The sequence below is a fragment of the Coenobita brevimanus genome, chromosome 60 (genome assembly GCF_032717465.1).
Source record: "Coenobita brevimanus isolate Jiangsu-jjx chromosome 60, ASM3271746v2, whole genome shotgun sequence".
Classification (NCBI taxonomy): Eukaryota; Metazoa; Arthropoda; class Malacostraca; order Decapoda; family Coenobitidae; genus Coenobita; species Coenobita brevimanus.
The window spans coordinates 42636761-42660210 of record NC_137013.1 but is presented as its reverse complement, the minus strand read 5'-3'; the positions used below and the strand labels follow the sequence as shown (position 1 = coordinate 42660210).

At 41.7% G+C, this 23450-nt stretch overlaps 1 protein-coding gene and 1 non-coding gene across 2 annotated transcripts; both read right to left on the bottom strand.

Moving 5' to 3' along the window:
- Nucleotides 1–100: 100 nt before the first annotated feature.
- Nucleotides 101–173, bottom strand: TRNAR-CCG (transfer RNA arginine (anticodon CCG)). The gene has a single exon. It is a non-coding gene; the product is annotated as a tRNA-Arg (tRNA).
- A 4374-nt stretch (nt 174–4547) lies between these two features.
- On the bottom strand, nt 4548–15129 carry Chpf (Chondroitin polymerizing factor). The gene is made up of 11 exons (XM_080275081.1): nt 14439–15129; nt 13809–13960; nt 11995–12150; nt 11528–11664; nt 11298–11403; nt 7678–7844; nt 7217–7348; nt 6697–6802; nt 6000–6239; nt 5196–5346; nt 4548–4867 (listed from the first exon to the last, which is right to left on the bottom strand). The coding sequence occupies exons 1-11, from the start codon at nt 15127–15129 to the stop codon at nt 4563–4565; spliced, it is 2343 nt and encodes a 780-aa protein (XP_080131207.1). The 3' UTR covers nt 4548–4562.
- Nucleotides 15130–23450: the final 8321 nt, after the last annotated feature.

Sequence of the window (23450 nt, the reverse complement as noted above, 5' to 3'; positions counted from 1 at the left end):
ACTGACCCACATCATCATTGAATAATGCATGTTTTATTGTGTCCCATTGATAATTACAACTACTAACATGGAACTACGTGTTTTCTCAAAACTCACCATTCGACTCTGGAGGGACTCGAACCCTCAATCTTTGGCTCCGGAGGCCAACGCCTTATCCATTAGGCCACAGAGCCATCTAACCATAGCAATTTCATGAATAGTATATGATGTTCCAAGTTCACTAACATTCTCCACTTTGTATTTACAATGTACTTTTATTAAAAATATGCAACCCTGATTAATCTGTTACCAATACAAGGCATTCAATATCACAGATAAGATTTATGGATATACACGCGAAAATACGATTTTAAACTGCGGGTTTCACACAAATCACATCACCATGAGTTAACCCTTTGCAGTTCACTCGTCATACGTTAATGCACTGGATACTGACTGATCTATAAAGTTCGTCATGCTAATATCCCAATAAGTTGTCAGTTAATTTGTATGAGGGTATGTTCCTCAATAACGGGAACTTGCGAGGGGATGGGCAGCTTCTTTTTACTACAGTTACTCTTCAACAAATACCACCAATACATCGACTATATGAAAAAAGGAGAAATGGCAAACTTTTAAAGAAAATGTCAGATGGTGCAGTATACAAAAAAAATAAAAAAAATAAAAAGTATAGTAAGTTAAATGGGTCGGTCAATACACACACACACACGCACACTATCGCTACATTCAACTCCTCCCAAGGTCACTGTAATCAATGCCCACAAACTAGACAACGCAGCATATCGCTGCAATTTATACAGTATAGCATTAATCTCTCTCCATACATTCATATACTGTAGTTGTGATCTAACTACTTCCCCCACATTCTAGACACATACGGTACTCCGTTCCCCCATCCTCATCATTCTCTCTTTGGCAGTATCCCCCACCTCTCTATCTCTCTCTCTTACACACACACAATCGCAAGCCACTCTCCCATTTCTCAACTCTGTTCCTCCATCCTGTTCCAAATTCATATTGCAGTCCACTCCACCCCCACTACCCATTAACAAATTCTATTAAACTACACCATGCCACACTACAATATACTACTACTACTTTACAAACACCACCAATATATTAAACACTCCATTACAATACAGTACAGTAAACTACATCACACCACTCCTTTCTCTTCACACACACACACACACACACACACACACACACACTGTGTTCTTACCTACAATTAGGTAAGAACACACACACACACACACACACACACACACACACACACACACACACACACACACACACACAAATACTGTACTACACGACTACACAGACTGTAGGTATACTGATACAAAATCACTCACAAAATACTTTAATTACCCCCTCAAGCTGCAACAAATCTTAACTTACCAACAGGAAGCTGAACAGGAAGAGACAGTTCAATGTATTCAGAGAGAGACAAGTATGGCACATATTCCAGGTAGCATAGGAGGCTTCAGAGCACCTTTCCCTTGGCAAGTTATTCTGCATATTACACTATAACAGTCTACCATCATCATCATCATCACCATCCAGAATTCCTTTCCCACTTAGTATGGGGTGAAGTAGTGTCTAAATAGCAAGAAAAATAAAATCATTGAGAAAGTAACCAAAGCTGCCCAGGTAAATGAGCCGCACTCTCATTTACTCATCAATCATGACCCCGGAACCATGACTCCATCCCACAAGCATAAGCATCCACACTGATACACTTTCCTGTATCATTCCAATGTTGCATTGAACTGTACGATTACATCAACAACATACAAGATGATACTGAGGTGTAATGTGCAAAGTAAATCACTAAGGAAAATGTGTTAGGAAATCTCTAAAGCCACTCAGAATACAATGCTACATCCCAAGTTTAAGAATAAAATCCCATTACAGCACTGAACTACTGACTACACACTACATACACTACACACTTACCCACTAATGACTACACACGAGGTAATACTATGCTCATCTCCAGATATGGCCTCTAGGTATTCTCTTCCTCAAACTTAAAACTACTTTGATGTAGAGGTGGTTTGTGCAAATGACTCAGTATTGCATATTCCCAATTTGCTACCATTTCTTTCTCAAAACAACAAAGATATGTTAACATTATGAAAAACACTTTAGCTTTTTTTGCTGCCACTGGTGTACTCTGATACAGTATCTGCTACTGGCTAACACCAAAAGGTTTAATTAAAATGGAAAAAATCCTAGCAATCATGGACATCAAAAACCATCTAGGGTAACCCTTTCTCTACTAATAACACACCTAGGATTCTTACTTAGCCTAACACCGAAAATGTTCTTCAGTTGAGAGAAATCCCAGCATTCAAAAGGTTATCACAACATAATAAATTTCACAGATTTGTCTCCATTAACAAAATAATTAAGTCAAGAATCTACAGTACTGTATGGTACTGTACATGTACTAGCTTAGATGAAAAAAAAAAATACTGTTCATATCTAGACTTAAATTCATCAAACCATCACCTTGTCTTTCAGATGAACCTGGACTGCACTTGAAGTTGATGGCTTGGGTGGTTCTAAGTTTGACATTGCATTCCAAGGTCAAAAGTTACTGAGCTGTATCATGAGCAAGGAAATGACTTGGTTCTGCATCAAAGTTTCAAAACCTAAGCTTCTTCCGTGTCATGATCAGAGAAAAGAGTTTGTTCTGAGTCATGAATGAAGGAAGGAGTCGATGTCATCAGCAAGGAATCGAGCTTATATTGTGTCATTAGCATGAGAATAAGATGTCATGAGCATACTGTGTGTTATGAATGAAGGACAGAGTATGTTCAGTGGCCTGCATGAGGAATAACTTTGTTCTGTATCATAAATAAAGGAATGAGTCAGCATCACAAGTAAGGAAACAAGCTCAGTTTGTGTCATGAATGTTCAGTAAGCTCCTGATGTCACAGTTGGCTATATGAGGACTAGAATCTACACTGGCATGAAAATACTAAGCCTAAACACGAGACTACTGGCTTCACATCTATCCCTAAAACATGACTTAAATGGCACAAAAACTTAAGCAACTAAGTACAGTTACACCTCATTATAAGCCAAGGATGTGTTCCAAAATATCTGCATTTCTTCGTACAACTTTACTCTTTTCTCTTTATGTTGGCCCTGATTTTCATCCCTCTGCAGCTTATTTCACACAGCTCAGTGGCAGACAAAGAGAATGCTATGGGTCTATATCCTTACCATAGCACTTCTCTGTGGCTGTCATTATATTCTATTGCTACAATTCAAGATTAAGAGAGTAATTTTAGGCCAAATTAAAGTGAACAGAGTACAGTACAGTACTGTTTACGGTCAAATGTACAAAAATATATATATTTATGGTCAGCAATTGAACTTTAATAGCTGAGGTATTTTTCATGTAGTTTTTATGAACTTAATGGCAAGACATAATTTAAAAAGGCAACTTACAATGAGCTGTACTGAGCAATGGCAACGCAGACATAAAACTGGTTTGGCAACTCCCATCCAGAAAAACGATACAAGAGCTAAACCACATCCTAACACTACATGTTAATATCTGTATCCTTCATCAATCTGAAATGCATGGAAACAACAAATAAATTATTAATGGGGACTGAATACTAACATAAAAGTGCATTGGATAAAAGAGTATTTTTCCCAGAGGAACTAATATTTTTGTGTGACATCACTCCAAACATTATGAACAACCAATTATCATAATGCAAACTACTGCAAATCTCTCTCACAATCTAAAATACTGTACTAGTCCCAACACAGAAGATGCATTAATAAGTAAACCTAAGTGATATCTACCATCCAATCACTCAGTGTAGTGCTGCTCTGGGTGTCTGCCCTTTCCTCCCTTCCTTCCTTCTTCTTCTCTCTTTCCTTCAAAGTTTCCTCTTCCTTCTGCCTAAGGGTGACTTATACTCCCTCTTCTGTCTTTCTTTCCTTCATTCTTTCCTCTTCTTTCTGCCTATGGGCAACTCTATACTGAGTGGCATGCCAAATGGTTTCTTTACACCAGGAAACCATTTATTTTGCTGGATGGTAACCATTTAACCAAATTAAGGCACCTGGTGGTTTAGTGGGTAATTAAGGCACTCCAACCGGACTGAGCTGGTGCAGGTTTATATCCAAGGAGTGGTTGGGGTTTATTGCTCAAATAATGCCACTCAGAGATGAGTGAGGTTCGTCACTATCATCTTAAATGTCAGGACCAACTTGCCTAGCCCTAGGCTCCTCATGGGGCAACATAGTATTGGATGATGGATGGTTGGATATCTACAATAAATTCAAATTAACAGAGTAAATTTCTATCATGTATCAATATTCTCAAACAATATGACAGAATAGCACTAACTTGAAGTGTTTGGACTGGTGTCCCTCTTTAGGGAACAAAGTTTTCACTTTGAAAACATCTGCCTGAATTGAACTTACCAACTGTGCTGTTGTCAGTCTGTTCAAACTGCAAGAAATTACACTGGAAGAATCACTTACCCAGTACCAGAAAATATGAAAAACTACTTTCCTTTGTTTGAATGCTACTTGTGTCTCTGCTCCATATAATCCAGCAGTATCTTACTCAGCTGTGGTCTTAGCCCCATTGAAAAACCCTCCTGCTCCTGGCACATCTGAATCATTCTCTCACTCCACACAGAGGAGTGTTCTGAGCAGCTCAGGTCTCGGTAGGACAACTTCAGGCTTGGATCCGGGACTCTGAGGACATGAAGAGAAGATGCTCGAAGGAAGAGGCCGTAGGGTCCAAAGTCATGGTCCTGTGGCTGGTCGAATTTGAGATCCTTCTCGGTCCGTACGATCGGGATCATCTCAGATGTGGCTCTCCTGGCTGTTAGGAGGAGTAAGCAAAAGGTAGTTGATAACAGCAAAACAGAGGTAACTCTGAAACATTTCAAACATGGCCCTAAAAACAATACAGAAAATACCTTCAAAATGACAGCCTCACCCCTTGCCATATCAGCATTACAATGAGCAATACAAAACTGATATGGTAACAGTAACAGTGAAAGCAGTAAAATAAGCGACTTTGGGTTACATTAGGCTTGGTTACCATAATTAGGATGTCAGATTAGATCAGATTATGTTAGGTTGGGTTTGATTAATTAGATTACATTAGGTTAGGCTAGACTTTAAATTTATAGCCTTTTTCACCGCACCTGCATTATAATCAGCCACATAGAAACTGATGTGCTCGAAGTCGTTGATGTCAAAATGGCCATTATTTCTGTTGACGTCCATGCGGCGGTAGGAGTCCTGGTCCACTACTGTCTCGGGATGGTACTGGGTAAACGGGATTGGGGAAAATACCTGTGGAATTGAAATTGCTTGGGTGAAATAAATGAAGAAATGAGATCATCATGGTGAAACACATGAAGAATTGATATTATTAGGGTGCAAGATAAGGAGTGATTGAATATGTTGGTGAGGAAGGGAGATTGCCAGTGAAAGTGAGGTAATGTTAGAGACAGACGGGGGGCAGTGTGGGGGGGGGTGATGTCAGGATATGACAAACGATGTTAGTAAGCGCAAGAGAGTGGGATGTTAACAAGGAAGGATTGTTTGTGAGAGGAGGAGGATGTTAGAAAGTGAGCCAGTGAGATAAAGATGTTGGTAAGAGGGAATATGGAATTACTGCTATTGTGCACTCTCTTGTGGTTAACTTTCACTCTCCATGCATGCCATGTCCAAATCAACTGAAGAAAAAAAAAAATAAATAAATAAAAATCATCATCATCATCATCAGTCTATTTTTCCCACCTATAGCCTAGGTGGGGTGAGGTAGGGTCTATGAAGCAAGGAAAAATAAAAAATATAACTGTGGGAGAACTGTTCAACAGCATATCATACGAAATTGACCATACTCATTTGCACACCATTCAAGCCCCGAGAATCCTGACTTCATCCCACAAGCAGAGGGGGGGGAAAAAAAAAAAAAAAAAAAAATCTTTCCCTTTACATACCTGCCAGCCAAGGATGGTATTCATGCGGACCCTGTTGAGAAAATCATTGGAGAGCGTGGCAGAGTGTCGTGTCAGAAATACCAGTGTGTCATCCTGGAGTCGCTTCACAGCCAGGTCCAATAGGGCCAAGTCTGAGGGCGTGTCATTTGGTGGACTTGACACACGAATGCTGAGCCACATCACCTTAGAGCCTGATTCATGGTGTTCCCGTGTGAACTTGAGTGCCAGGTCTTTTAGTGGCTGTGGAGGTGGGAAAATGTTTGGTTAATCTCCTAAATCCAGTAACATATTTTCTAGTTTATCTCCAGATGATACATTTGGCTTCAGAGAATTTTCAACCTGAACGGATTAGATACAGCCTTCATCAACCTCTAAACTGCAAGACGTCTCCTCTTAACTGAATAAAACTGTTTACCAGTTGCAAGAATAAATCAAAATGATGTTACCATACTGAAGGAGTTAATCTGATCTACATACAGAAGATGGTGCTGGAAAGGGATGCCTTCACTTGGTGACACCGACAAAACCTAGAAGGTGCTCAACCCAGTAATGCAAATGTCCCTTAACTCCCTTCTTATGCCCTGAAAGGAGGATAATGGACAGCAGAGGATGGGCACCTTCAGCCTACAGTCCACCAGGTTCACATCCATATGAGCCAGGGGCCACAAAAATAAAAAACCTGCAATAGTGATATTACCTTAAATACATCCTTGTCATCCCCTGCAGAGGAAACTCCTGGCCGATACTGCAACACCAATAGGAGAACTGTTTGCTCCCCTTTCACCATACACTCAGCCTCATACCTGTGACAACAGTAAAACAATAAAATCATCATCACTATCATAATGTCTTTCCCCATCCAACGACATGGTGAACTACAACCCTGAAAACAAAGAGACTGTATGAAAGTGTGAGAATTATCAACAGCACAGCCCGTCAAATGGACAAGACATTGATCCACATGCCACTGAAGTTTCCAGAATCATGCAAACTTTATTTATTTATTTTTTTTATTTATCTATTTAATTTTCTGCCAGATAACTTCAGTCTGTGGATTATCAAATAAGAAAAGAGGTGCTAAACCCCTCGTCATGTACTCATTCTCATACCTGTGACAAAAATAACAGCGCCTTTACACTGTACTTTTATACAAACACACCCATATACACACAGTTCTAGCTTTCTCCACAAACAGTACAAAAGACACAAATATTTACCTGCTAACAAACTGTGTGACTTCTGGCAAGTGCTGCTGAGTGACGGGCAGCACCAGCGTGACCCTAGTGTTCTCTGTCACATACGGCATTGGCACTATCTCAGGTTCAGTGAGCAGTCGGCTTGCCTCAACCCTGGCAAGTACATGAGAATATAATCAGAGGGGTCTGGTCTGAGATAAATGCTTAAGTGAATGACTTATTTTCCTTGCAGAATTTTACAGGACAGAAATATCTCCGGTCATCTCTCAAGGCTTTGAACCACAACATGTAAGGCAGCCACCACCCTAACATGAGTGCTTTACCATTAGACATCTGAGTCCACAACTATAGCACTAACACTAATACTGACAATATTCATTAATTCTAAATACAGTGACTGCTTAATGTACTGGGAAACTAATTCTCTAATGTGCTGGACACATTAACACCAGTCACACCAGTCCTATCCATTGCAAACTCACTTTCTGGACACCACCCTGCCAGAAGTATTGTCCCTGAAGGCCAGTGATAGGATATAGTCCACTCCCCTAGCTGGGTCAGAGCGGCGGTGACCATACTCCAGTCCTCGATACTCCAGTTGTCCACCCGTTATGCTGTGCATGTGGGCAACACTTGCATTTACCACACTCTGACGGCATGAAAATACCTTGTGTCAGCCTGATTAAAATACAGAAGCTGAGTATAACCACAGCAGTAAAAGGAAAAAAGATGCTGATATAAGGAGATACTTTGGTGTTCATGAATGGAACAATGAGAAATGGATGATAAAAATAAAAGCACAAACCAAGAAGGACCCATTCATCTATCTACCTATCATCCAACCCTCTATTCTCCCATCAGGACCACAGCGGCCTGGGGCTGGGATACTTAGTTTTGACATTTATGGCGAAGGTAATCAGATGCTCACCAACGAGTAGTAGAGTATTATGTGACTAATAAACCCCAACCACACGTCTGATGTCAACCATCATCAGCTGCAACTGATTGGAGTACCTTAACAGACTACTAGGTGTCCATTTGTCTATATGGTTACTACCCAGCGCAGTACAGTAAATAGTTTCCTGGGAAAAAGGAAGTACTGTAAATGAAAATACTGCATAAGTTAAATGATTCTGGAAAACAAGGATGGGATAAATGCTTGTAATTTTCCTATCAACTGAGTCTTATTACGGTAATAAAATTCCTTTATGTGACAGTTTCAAAACACATTTACTTAATTCTGAATGCATAAAAGAAAAGAATCACATCATAAATAGTGCTGAATGAATGAAAGAAAGAACTCAAGGACCTATCTTACTAATCTTAACCAAATCTACCTTATCTGCCAACCAACAATACCTATTTACAAAACTTTATTGTACATATCAGTACCATACTCTAACCTAACTTACCCTAACCTATGTGCCTTCTTACCTACCTAACTCCCTACCTTTTTACCAACTTATTTACCTAACCTAACCAACCAACCTAGATATCTTACCTCTCCTACCCTAACATATCCTATTAAACTACAATATGGTGCCTATCTATCTAGCTATCCTACAAACTACTTACCTACCAGTCTATCGATTTATCCAACAAACTACCGTGAACCGGGGTGACTTCGTACGATTTTGAAGGTTATTTCATCCTGACACAATTTATTTTGGCCAAAATACTGATGTTAAGTACAGTAACCCCTCCAATATCCGGATCAATAGAGCCATAGGCAGGTCCGGATAGTGGTCCTGTCCGGATATTGGGCCCCAGCTTATGGACTAGTACTTACGGACCCTAACTCTGAAAAACACCTATGCAACTCCCTCTGGACATGCATAGCACCTATTTAAGACCCAAATCACACCAATAAGGGACATAAAAGACTGAAATAAATGCAAGAGAACCATAAAATGAGGTTTTAGAGGTGAGTTTATACAATATTAAACATTCTGGGTACTTACAAGTCCCTTGGTCTTGGACTGGTTTGAACCGCCAGTTTGCAGTCCACAGTTAATCCTCTGCACTCTAAATTCTAATTTCTTAACACTGCACAACACTGTAAATTCCTGTGTGTTCTAGTGGCAAGGTATTGCAGTTTATTCACTGTTTATTCACAAAAAACAAGCACCTGTGGCTTGCACTGTTATGAGTATCTGCTCTCCATCGGAGTTAAGCTGTGACTGTTGATGTTGGTGGGGTAACAGAGTTGCCAGATCGCAACAGCCACATTACCAATCTCCTCAACTTTCATTGTCAAATATAACTTTTCATTACCAAATTCGTAAAGCTAGCATATATTCTTCACTAATTATATATACAAGTGGAAATACATGTAATCACTCTCCTTATAACTAACACCATGTTGATTATTTTCACACTATGTAGGGTAGCAGATTAATCAGAGAGAGCAAACAATCCACCATCTCCATCCTGTGTATCCTCATACATGTGAAAAATCCATTTGGTAATGCATTATTCTAATGCATTACCAAACGAATTTTTCATTACCAAATTGGCCCACACTTGGTAATGAAAAATACCAAATGGCAACCTGACAGGGGAGGGGGGAGGGGGAGGAAGGAAGGGGTGAAGGGACCATGGTGTAACAGCTGTTTGGCGCCAGGCGGGAATTTCAAATTATGGGAGGGAAAAAAGTCAGATTTTTTTTTAATTTTTTGCAGTTTTTGGCCCATTTTGGGAATATTGGATCCCAGGAGGATTATGTCCGGTTAGTGGGGATGTTCGGATATTGGGCGTTCGGATATTAGAGGGATTACTGTATTACATACGTACGTGAGCCAATAACCTGTAAGTATCTAACAGCCAGATAATCTCAGTATCTCCATCTAGACGTAGTAAAATATTTTATTGGTGTCCGAGGTCACCCCGGACTGGGGAGACTTCGGACTGCCTTGGGGTGACCCCGGTCACTCATTAGAAATGCACTGAAATGGGCCCCTAGTAGCTCAGCTGAATGTTTGGACAGTTCTGGGGGGTCTTCGGACACTGCGCGACTTTTAAAAAAATTGCTGAAAAAAATACAAAAAAATACAGAAAAATTACAAGTAAATAGTAATGATATATAGCAAAAATAGATGAAAAAATAAATTTTCCATTGACTTACAACCCCAGTTTAGTTGATTATACATATACATTATAGGGAGTACATTCTCACGCTATGCGCAGGTTAAAGGAACGATTGTGACTGACTGACCGGACGGTTTAAAGCGTGCCGGCTATTTAAATGCCTAAAGGGAACTTGGAATGGAGGAACAGAAGATAGGGAAGGAAAGAGCTAAAGAGTGAAGGAGCTTGGGAAGGAATGAGAGAAGGAGCTTGGGAAGGAGAAACAGGAGTTAGGAATGAGGAACAAGAGGAGGGAGTGGAGACGAACTATAAGGATATCATACCGGTACCGTACCATATGGTAACTTAAATAATATGTGTTCTCACATCATATTTCTTAGCAGCAAAAACAAAGATAAGCATGCAGACTGTGTACATTGTACAAAATATGTTTTATTACATATAAAAAAAGCAAATTAGATATGCTGTCTGACCTCAACCCTTTAAATATCCATTGTCCGAAGTTACCCCTTTAAATCCCAAAAATGCGTACACATTCACTCATGTCGTGTTTACATACATTTAAAATGCAGATTTTAACCCTTTCTCTGTTCCAATCTTCAAGTTAGACGTTAAAGTAAACCTCTAAATGTGTATAAGCGTGCGGTTTGTTATGATTCGTTCACACCAGACCAAGTTTTCCCGTATTCATTTTTTCACCAAAAAATAGCATTGTCTTTTTTACAATATATTCACCAGTGGAACATAATATTTTAAAAAGATAATTATACATAACATTTTACAAAACCTATGCAACATTATCCTGTTTAAATATATACGATATCTTTCTTCGTTTAGCAACTGCGTAGCATTTAATCTTTTTATGCAAATTTCGTCCGAAACCACCCCGTGTCCGAATTCACCCCGGCTCACGGTACCTACCTACCACTCTATCTATTTACCCTATCAAAACTTTCTTAAAAACATATAATCATTAGAGACACAGGACAGAGGTAGCTACTAGCATTAACCTCACCATAATGTCTCGTAGGTCAGCTCCAATGATAGGCTTGGTATTGTGGAAGTCATCAGGTAGAAAGAAGTGTGTGGTGTTGAATGTGTCCCAGTGAACTACATCAAATCTAGCAAGAAAATAAAAAGTGAGTTTTGCACCATCATCACCACAATTTTCATTATCATCACATCATCATCTTTCATCACCATTATCTTCTTCATCATTATCATCATCATCCAACTTTCCCTAACCTTGTAGCAGGATAATGAGCTGGTGACGATCCAACCGGCCAGGTCATCTCCCGCTGGATGTATGGTGCACTGGGCTGGGTGCGCTCAATCTCACGACGGTAGCTGTCGATGGTCTTGTTTACCTGGTGTATGTCATTCTGAAGAGAGATATTTCTTAGTACCTGTCACCATCATCACTGCCATCAGATCATCATCAGCATCATACTTAATATCATTAACACTACCATTAGCAAATTATAAATGAGATGGACAGGATCCAGGTTTAGGGAAAGGAAAGCATACTAATCCTGAACTATCAAACTCTAACCAGTAAAATATTTCACATAACCATTTAATCACCAATAAAGCCTTTGCAACTATTAGCTCAATCTAAACCAAGCCACCGATACAATTTTTTTCTCCATGGGATAGAACCACCTAATTTCACATTCACTATTGTTGGGGATATGGGCAAAATCTTACTGCACCTGGAGATAGTACACATGTAGAGAAAAGATGTCCGAGGGCTCAGGGACGTTTGAGACAGTAACGGCCTCCTTAACCAGACTGCTGCCTCCAATCAGCTCCAGGTGTGCAACTACGTCAACATCATCTCGCATACGGTAGCTGCTGTAATGTTGCCCCTGTGATGACATTTAATTAGTACAGAATATTATGATCATCATACCAACTTTTCTTCTCACAAAAGAATGTGGTGAGGCATGGACCAGAAAAAAGATAACAGAAAATGAAACACTCACAAGCATGCCCACATACAGTATACACGTGGTCCCTGTTTTATGAACGGCTGACTCATGAATTTTCGACTTTGCAATCTTGTACTTTCAGTACAGTACTCAATTGCAGTAATTACATGAGATATTCAACACTGTATTATAAAACAGGCTTCGTGTTAATGATTTTGCCCAACTGTAGACTAATGTAGGTGTTCTAAGCACGTTTAAAAGGATTGGTGAGCTTGGCTAAGCTATGGCAGAGGAGAGTGTGAAAACGAGAGCTTTGAAATTAACAAAGGCCAGGCAGGACAAGAAAATCTGACGTACTTTCCCTTCCACAGTCAGGATGGCACTGAGCTCATAAGCTCACAGCACGTGGTGGTAAGCCTGTAAAGTCGCTAGAAACCACCAGAAAAAAATCCACCAACAACAGGAATTTTCCTACAATATTTCTTGGACCCTATCAAATATATGGTGCGAATTAGAGGGTCCAGACTTCCTCTGCACCGACTGTATATATATATATATATACTGTATATATACACAAGTAGAATGTGAGATAACCCTGATTTTATGTGTGCGATGTGTTGAGGAGAGCAGATGGAGATTGTCATATGTGAAAGGATTGAACTTGCTGGTGTCTCCTGAGTGTGTGCAAGAGTTCTATTATTTGGTAGACATGTTATGTGCTGAAGGTGGGACTGGAGCTAGCTCCGTGGCTAGAGTGAGGAGTGGTTGGAAGAAGTTCAGGGAGCTGTTGCCTCTTCTGTCAATGAGAAGGCTCCACCTTCGTCCTACGGGATCTTTGTATGCAGCATGTCTTAGGAGTGTAATGCTGTATGGTAGTGAAACTTGGCCAGTAAAGGAAGAGGATATTCACAGGCTCACACATACAGAAATGACAATGATTAGGTGTGATGGGACTGGAGTGTACTGTTATGATAAGGAGAGGTAGATTGAGATGGTTTTAAACAGGCATGTGGAGAGGATGGGGGATGACAATTGGGTGCAGGAAGTGAGAGGTGTTAAAGTTAGGGGTAGGGTTGCGAGGCAGACCGAAAAAGACCTGGGACGAGGTTAATGAGTGTGAATTCAGCAATAAAGGACTGAATGGGGAAACTGCCAGAGATCAAGCTGCATGGACAGCCACCATTAGGTGACCAAGGCCGATGCATGCAAGCATGTTGGAGCCTTCACAAACGAATGAAACAAAATGAGAGAGAGAGAGAGAGAGAGTTACGGTACTGCACTTCCCACCTGAAACAGGAAGTTCATTAGTTTGAAATGACTTGTCATTGGCTTGCCCAAAGCCCTGGAGCTGCATGAGACCCAATATTACTGTTTATGACCATCAACAGATAAAAGAAAAAAGACTTACATATGCATGCATGGCCACAATGTCTTCTAGCCATCTAGATACACTCAAACAGGAATTGCCTAACATAAGTCAATTGGCCTGTGCAGTTATCCTCCTTTCTTATGCCCTCATGCAATACATGTTATTCTAAACTGACAAATTCAAAATTCAGTGGCAAATGTAATACAGAAAGGAGAAAAGTGAGGACCTGTAGTGATGTGGTGCAGGGCTTATCAATGACATGAAGAACACATCGACCCAGGTTGTCCGTGTCTGTGTCCGAGTATGTGTTGCGCGTACACCAGCTCAGCGCCTCACCTATGCCATGCAGCACAGAGTGGCTCAGCACTATACCTCCATCTGGTGGATAAATATACAGTACAGTACTCAGTAAATTATGACTAAATATTAGTAACAGTCATTCAGGTTAAATGTTCTTAGCAGTTACTTAATCTGACACTCACATATAACATTATTCAAAATAACAGCACATTTTACTGCTTCTCTACTATAATGCAATTTCTATTCTGTTCTTGGTACAGCATTTTTTTTTTTTTTTAAGATAAGGAAGGCTGTCTCCTCTAACTCCTCAAATAGGAGTCTCTTCTATGGCAATGACAATTATCTGGCATTAGTAACAGCATGAGAGAAGGGGGTGTGAATTGGGAGCAGGGCAGTGAAATTGCAGGGGACAGGGTGACATGGAGGCGATTTGTTTGTGGCCACCCCGTATGAGGGAATAAGGCGTCTGGCAATAGATAGATAGATAGTAGCAGTAAAAGCTAAGCAGACATCAATGCAATGAATGAAATTAAAATCAATCTATCATCACTCTCACCCATGGAGCAATAGAGAGACTGAGGGTTGTCAAGCAGGCTGCCCATATACACATTCTCGGAGATGCTGATGCGCTGAACCAGTCGGTAGAGTCGACGCCCATGGACGTACGTGCGATCCGACACCACAAAGAAGTAGTCAAAGTCATTTAGGTAGTTATCATTCAGGTACGACAGAATTCGGAATATCTTGATTAGTGGTTTCTCATCTTTAAATCCCACGATGGGAATGTTCAGCCCTAGTTTTTTAGTGCCAATGCCATCCAGGAAAAATATTAGCTTGTCGACATAGTGATTTAGGGTTTTGTTAATGTTAATACCAAATGTGCCAATAGTTTCTTTCGTCGAGACTACAGCAACTAGTAACTTGTCTCGCATTCCTAGTTCTGTTGTGTAATATCTTGGTCTTAACAGTTTTTCTGGTTTGGTTAATTTGGCCTTCTCCTCCTTGCTATAGTTCCTCATAATAATTCGTGGTTCATAGTCCTCTTCCCCGGATGGTCCGCTGCTACGAAGGTCTCGAAGATATCCCACCCTCATGCCTCCTAAAATCTCCTGAGTAAGGGAGTGTGAGCAATCATCCTCCATAAATGGCGTCAGTATGAGGCTCAAAGCTACACCAATGCACAGCCCAATTATCACTGAAGAGCTCTGTCGGCCGTGAAATAGCATTGTCTTTATAATGGTACGCATACTGTCCAGACGGCAGCATAAGCATGAACTCGAATTGGGAATCTCGTTCTTCTCAAGCACCCTTACTTACAAATGTCCTCTCTCAGTGCCTGCAGTTAATCATAATATTCCCAACATTATGGCTAAGATTTTATAATACTGCTCATTTTGCCCCGACTGCTTGGAATAACTGGACAGACGGGAACTCACCTTCTCAATCACTCCCCCTCACAGCCGAGCCAAACGGCTTACCTCTCACTGCCAGTAGTAAATCATAACCTTTCTAGCCTCATAGCTGCTTAAGAAATTACGCAATTAATTACAGGATTAAAGTATCTAGCCGAACAGTAACTCAAACGTTGATTTTTGACAGCAACCACCCGCACGTAAACAAATCTCCAAATTACTTTCACTCAGTGACTACGAGGGGTACTGATTTTTCTTGACTAAGTAATATTGATTAACAGAATAACCCAGCATGTATTTGCTTTAATATTTTTCATAATTACATCACGCTGAAAGCATAAGCTTAATCATCCCTATGGTAACTGGCGTTGCCACGCCCTTGCCTTTGTTGCGATATTTCAATTAAAAAAAAAAAGGGGGGGGAGGGGGTCCTCCGAGGTATTCTGTCCCGTTGTTTTTCGCTGGTTACGCAGTTATCAAGCGGACAAAACCTGGTTAAGCAATAAATTATAAATTTTATTCGCGTTGGCAGAGGCACGCGCTCTGTGAATGCCTTCTATAGCCGCATGGTTTGATATATACCATTGCTCTTTAATCAGAAGTAATAACTCGTTCACCAAAAACAGAGAAGGGGGCGTGCGCCTCCAAGTCTCCCCCCATCCCTCAACCCGTGCCTGAGGTTATTCTGCAAATCGAAAATGCCAACAAAAGAAAAATCAATGCTCCTTGTAGCGGCATCCTCACGGACTGTCCTTTCCCTTATTAGTCTGAAAAGCATAGATTTTTCTCCATGATCAAGAAACAATAAGGGACCCTGTGCAGAGCGTGGACGCGGCTGTTCTAGCGTTGTCTCTCGTAAAGAGTTTATTGCTTTCCTGAAGGGGGAAATTCCTTCTCTGAAGGGGTTATACGCCTATTCTATGATACTCTTAACGTGAGGGGCCGTGGTGTGGGTGAACATAAAGTGCAATACACTGAAACCCGTATTTTTATTATAAATATGTATACTGGCACGCTGCGGCGCTGATCTATTTACTGTAGGCTATTCCTGTTGGGTCATCATCGGCGGGAACAACCCAAGTTCTTACGTGTCCCAGTCGAGCTCATTGGCCATCATTCCGCTCCCCTTCTCCCTCCCCAGGGTCTCTTCGGAACGTGAGAACGCTGTGTAGCTGCCATACATGGGGTTCAAAGGGCAGGGTATAGACTACAGGGAGCCACCACGAGCAACGCCACGACTATGGAAGAGGTCCATCCATAGTAGGGCCACAACTGCGTACTCAGCCTAGGACATTTGCTTTCATTTTTCTAGCATTCTTTCCCATTGTCTAATGAATTCCCAGTTCCTCAGTCCCGCCTGAAGGGTGTGGAGAACTGGCCAGAGACTGCCTGGAGAATTTTGGATTCTCAGCAGGCTTTTTGGCAGGATGGAACAGAAAAAAAAGGTATCTAAAGCACACATACACATGTTTATTTTGCTTGCTTTACAAATTTATGGCTGCTGCAGCTGAATGGGTGGCCCTGCAGGGGCGACTGCTTGCCTGCAATTGATAGGTCTGCTCGGCAAGGCCGGGGTGACTCAGCAGCAGCAACATACTTATGGTAATTATATCAACATAGCTTAACATGGTAATTATGCCATTAACATATCGTAACATGGTAATTATGACATTAACATACCTTAACATCATGAATGTAATTAAAAGTATAATATCTCAAACTAGTATATTCAGTACAGTCAAATCTATTTCTATAGTTATCGCTATACTGTAGCAGCCTAACTGATAGGTGGTGTGGACGTTTATACCAGTAAGGTGGAGTCGGGATTCCAGGGTATGAATGGTGTGAGTGTGGCCCAGTTAATCGGGCAGACTTCTGGTTAGTTTCTAGCTTTCTATAAACTTTTTCCTTGTTCTCTGAACCCTACCTCACCACATCATTTGGTAGGAAAAATGCGGTGTGGATGATGACGATGATGATAATGATATGATGATGATGATGATGACTGACCGCAATAAATCTGGCGGCCCAAATGATGACGATGATGATGATGATGATGATGATGACGACTCACCGAAATAAACCTGGCGACCCAAATGATGATGATGATGATGATGACCTCTTCTTCGTGAGGGGTCTAAGCTGATCAACAACAAATGATCTCACTTCACATGACCATATTCTTGCTGGCTTCGAATCTTCCATAAGACCTCTTCCTTGGCAATTCAGTCTGCACAAAACATGTTAACATCCTCGTGTATGCTACTGTTGAAGACTATAATGTAAATGTGCGTGCGTCTGAGTGCATCATATCTGGACAACATACCCGTGTGCGAGTGTCGTATTCCACTGCTTTATGCGGGCTTTAATCACATGCTTGGTATTAGAGTTCAGTTTTGTATATGTATGCTTCGTATGTGTCTTTCTGCCTGGATTTAACTTATTTGCGCGTCTGCGTGAATTTAGCTTGCATTTGTATGTGTCTGCGTGGACATTGTTTTTGTGCGTGTCTGCGTGGATTTATCTGGCATTTGCGTGTGTTTGTGTGCTTTTGGCTTACATATGAGTATGTGCATGAATTTAGCTTGTCTTATTGTTGCTGCTGTTGCTTTAATCCCAGTTTCATTTTGACGTGGACCCAATGGATCGCATGAAACAGTCCACTTCAAAAGCACGCTCTCAGAGATCTTCATCGGGGTCATGCGAAAGGACTGTCCGTGTTGCGATTGTGTGGTGCATGAGGTAAGCTGGCGTGTTGTGGTAATGGTGTGGGGGGGGGGAGGCTGTAGTGTAGATCTGCTATGTGAACATGTGGACAATGTGTATTGTCTGAAAGCTGCATTTTGTGTTGGTACTGAAGCAGGGACAGGTGATGGTAAGCGAACATGTTTTTCCCAAGCGACTTATTACACCTTGCTGTCCCATTCTGTGCTACGTAAATCGCTCCAAGATCGCTATACACTGCCTAAATAACGTAAAAATGGATATTAATCAACCAAATCCAAAAATAAATAGCTACGGAAGAGGTGTTAGGGAACCTCCTCAATTAACCAACGGGGGTACGAGCCTAATTCTACTCCTGTCTCTGCGCGCGTCATACATCAATAACATGCCCGTGGTTAATAGTGATCATCAGTGTTGTATCCGGGTGACTGGTGCTGATGTACAGTTTATTGCCCTGACGATAAACATAGACATCGCTCCTCTCTGTTCCGTTTTCCAGATGACGAACGCGCTCTCGTAGTTGGCGCAATTTCGTCATCTGTTGAAATAAAGGATGAGGTTAATTATCTCTCGACTAAACGTGGGTTGCTATAGTTCGATATGAAAATAATACATAAACAGTCAACTTATGAATTACGAGAGAGAGAGAGAGAGAGAGAGAGAGAGAGAGAGAGAGAGAGAGAGAGAGAGAGAGAGAGAGAGAGAGAGAGAGAGTTATCTTTAGAAAAGATAAGATAGTTGAATAAAATGATGTAAAAGCAAATGTGTGTGTGTGTGTGTGTGTGTGTGTGTGTGTGTGTGTGTGTGTGTGAGAGAGAGAGAGAGAGAGAGAGAGAGAGAGAGAGAGAGAGAGAGAGAGAGAGAGAGAGAGAGAGAGAGAGAGAGAGAGAGAGAGAGAAATGGCACATACATACCCTGTAAGAGACGGCCTGTTCTTGCTCTAGAAGGGAACCGCCTTGGACCATCTCCCCAGACTGTTCCTTTAACTCCTCTGTCAGCTTGCGAACATCCTCCTTCGTCTCCATTAAGTGTCTGAGGTTAGGTTGGGTTAGTTTAGGTTAGACTAGGATAAGCTCGGTTAGGTTACGTTAGGCTAGTTTAAGTTAGGGTAGGATGTTAAGCTGGGTCATGTTAGGTTTGCTTAAGTCAGATTGGGTTAGGTTATGCTGGATTATTAAATTGGGTTAGGTTGTTAGATGAAGTAAATTAGATTCGGCTGATAGAAGTGGACTATGTTAGGTTACGTTAATTCTAACTAGGGTTAGGTTAGAATGGGTGTTACCGGATTGATTGTGTTGAGTATTATTAAGCTGGGTTGCTTAGTTTAGCTATGATTAGGTAATACTGGGTTAGGCTGGGCTGAAACAAAGTATAATAGGCTAGGCTTGGTTATGTTAGGCTGGTGGTCTAGCGGTGGAGCTCTGGGATCGGTATGAGCTGTGGTTCACGTGCCATGGTTCAAGTCTCAAAGGTGATCGGAGGTTTTTCTACCATGCAAAAATGCCTCGATGGATGTAAAACGGTCTTCTGCCTTCAGTGTTCTGGACTACGGTGGCGTTGCCTTGTGCCCCTGTGCTCCAGAGGGGGTTAATTGGAACTGGCGACTATCGTTAGGGTTTTCAGATCATGCTACCTTCGCCTTCGGTTAGTTAATCTTAGGTTCATTCCCGGCTCTTTAACCCTCAGACCTTGAAAGGCTTCGAAGTGGTTAGTAATATCATCTGGCATCAACAAATGATGAAACGGGCAAATTTTAAGTCGATATTGGTGCACCCAGAGGAGTAGCCAGGATGGTACTGGCCACTCTTATAATATACCTGAACACCCTACTGGCCACCCCAAATTTCTGGGAGAATACACTGGTGGACCCACCAAAGCAATTTTCCTGGGCCACGTAGGTTTGGCCATACCTTGGTTACCCCACTTTGAAAATCTTGGCTACATCCTTGTCAGCTGAGGCTTAAAGATTATACTGGATAGCTCTAGTCTCTCTAATACCTCTACAGGGTCGTGTTACATCAGAGACTTCAACAGGCCTCTTCCTCAGTCATATGATTTGCCTATTACATCCCTTTATCCTCTTATACGTTGCTAAAGTAAATCACGTTGACACTAAAATACATAAACAAAAGAAAATACTGTGCAATATGCATAAATCTCAAGGAAGCTGTTACAATGTCAAATAAAATAAGTTCCCCAGACACAAAGCTAGTGAAGAAACAAAAGCTAGGGACCTATCATCTGTGCTCAATGAAAATTCAAGTTTTACATTTAACCTGTTTAACTTTGTAAGGCGCCTTCACTTGGTGGCACTGATACATCTCTCAATTACCTCCCTATCTCCCGAAAAGAGGATGGTGGACCGCAAGAGAAGGCCAATCGCAGCCTGCAGTCTGGATTCATGGTATGATATGCCTTGGGTCAAAACAACAACCTAGCTAGGGAACTTCATTTATCTTTTCAATATTTCTACCTTTGAACAAAAATCAATCTCAGAACAGAATTACACAAACACTCACTCATATGCCTTCTTCAGGGTGCGCACGACCGTTTTCGTATCATTTTCAGTGGTACCCAAGTCGGAAGAGAACAGCTCCAAATCCCTCTTCACTCGCCCCTCCAGCTCCGCCGCAGAGGCCTTCAATGTCTCCACCCACTGAGGAGAATACACATGAAAATTAAAATACAGTCTTAAAATATCTCTCTGGCTGCTGAATAAGAACAATGGACTTAACTTTTGCTAACATGGAAAACTGTATCAATTCTTCCTTAACGACTTATTTCCTACGTTAAATCTCCTTACCCTGTTCTATGTAACTACAATGCATTATTTTGATTTTAGAATAATATAAGTAGCCCACGAGGCAATATCAAGGTGAAATACGCAGAGTAGTAGTAATGTAGCACTAACTAAAATTTTTACTGAAACGTGAACACGGTGAACTGCAGGAATAAGATGCCCTCCCGCAGTCCATCATCTTCTTTTGGGGGGATGGAGAAGTAGCACAAGAACATTTATATAACCAGACAGTTAAGCCGCCCAGCTATACCGGTGCCACCACACGAAACTATCCCTCTCCATGATCAAATATGCAAAGAAAAAAAACCAAACAATAGGAAGTCTCACATATCCACGAGAATAATGGCCTCTGTTGATATAATGATAACTGATGCTGACCTCTGTGAGGTGGGACAGCTGGTGTGGGGTACAGTCGAGGTGTGCAGGGGCGTCACAGGAAACACACCAGTAGTCTGTGGGCGTGAACACTGGTGCTGTGGGTGATGAGGTGGGCGTGGGCGGGGTCGTCTTCTCTGGGGGTTGTTGGGTGGCCAGGACTTTGAGGAGGGCCAAGTCCTTCAAATGAGCCAGAACATACCTGCAACACATATTTTTTTATTTGATTCACTAAGAGATTAGTAATAGCAGTAGCAGCAGCAGCAGCAGTAGTAGTAGTAGTAGTAGTAGAAATAGCAGTAGCAGCAGTAGCAGTAGTAGTAATAGTAGTATGGTACTACTACTACTACTACTAGTATTTTACTACCATACATTACTTACAGTGTTAAACCCCTATTAATACAAATCAAATCATATGACGGCAGGCTTCCTCTTAGATAATTTTCAAACTGATATTGGCCATAGTACAGGTGATGTGCTCTATGAAGTGGAAGCTAAACCATGTGCCCAAACCAGCTGATTACTTCCCGACAGTTGCTGGACACAGTCGGGGAAAAAAGAAAAGAAAAGAAAGAAATACTTGTATGCAGTGTATAATATCTGAACCAATGCAAGTCTCAGCTTGGACCGAGACTGTATTTGTGGTTTAATTACTTCGTTATTAAACAATTAACTTTGGGAGGTATTCCAGAAGTTGGTAAAATTGTCTGAATTCGCCAATACGCCAGATAAATATAAAAATAGCTTGACAATGCAACCATACCTGTTGGTCTGGAGGTTGCTGGTGTTAACATTACTGCGGCAGAGGGGGCACTGGATCACCTTGTCCCGCGGAATCACCAGTTCCTTCGACTCCTCCTTCGATGTCCCCTCTTTCGGTGAGACTTCCCTGACCTGAGGCCGTGATACGACTCCCCGCTGCGGCTGTACATAAATCGCCCCAGTGTTTCCGAGGTTTGCAGGGCGAGCAGGCAAAGTGGGAGGGGGGTTTGGCTGTGTAGACCGTGTGGGAGTAGGACTGGGGTGGTCGGGTGTGGACTGACTGACTGACTGGGTTGCTGGGGGAACCAGTGGAGGGGGAGGTGCAGCAACAGGTCTCTGGGAGGCAGACTGTTGCGTAGGAGGCGTGGGCAGCGGGTCATTTGGGTTCCGCACAGGGAGGCTTTGGGGAGGTAAGGGACCAGAGACAGCGTAGATAGGCTCTGTGGAAGAACTGGATGAGGAATTGACAGACGAAGAATGTGTAGATGCAGGTGGAGAGAAGGGTGAAGCACGCGAAGATTGAGGTGAAGTAGGAGACGTGATGGGGCCAAGGCCAGAGATCCGTCTGAGGGCGGGATGGTCTCTGTGTTTCTGCAGAATGTTGGCGATGGCAGAGATGGGTTGGGTGCTGGGGCGTATCAGGTTGGAATATTGGCTGGACTGGCTCAGCGAATGGGTGAGGTGACGGAGGCAGATGGAGGAGGAAAAATGAAATGGGAAATAAAGTAAACAAAAAATAAAAAACATGTAAAATAATAATTCAAAGATATTTCTAACATGGATTTGCTCATATTTCTTTATCACTTTCAAAATTCAAATACGTGACAGGCGGAATAAACCGATAAGGAATGGCTGTTAGGAGATCTCCTAACACATTAAATTCAACTTACCTCACTGGTTGGTTCCTCGTAATTGGTGTTCTCGGCGACAGGCTCAGGCAGATTGGGCAGCGGTTGGGGCTGGAACCAAGGAAGAGATTAGGATCATGGTTAAGGTTATTGTTAAGGCTATGGTTGTGGTTAAGGTTATGGTTATGGCTATTGTAGTCAAGGTTATGGTTGTAGTTATGGTTAAGGCGATGGATGTGGTTAAGGCTATGGTTGCGATTAAGGCTATGGTTGTGGTTAAGGTTATGGTTGTGGTTAAGGTTATGGTTGTGGTTAAGGTTATACTTGTGGTTATGGTTATGGTTAAGGGTTGAAAATATGGATAAGGTTACAGTCTGGGCTGGAGATAAGGTTAAGATTACGGCTGTGGCCACGTTAAAGCTGAGGTTAAGGCAGTAATGGTTAATAACATAGTTACGATTAAGGTCATGGTTATGGTTGGGGTTTTGGTCAAGGTTCAGATTACGGCTCATTATGGTTAAGGCTGAGGTTAAGGTCATGTTAAGACTGACTGTTAGAGGTGGTCAAGAGTTGGATTAAGGTTAAGGTCAAGTCTGAGGTTTCTGTTAAAGGTTATGCTGATTAAGTGTAAGGATCTGGCAGACTTT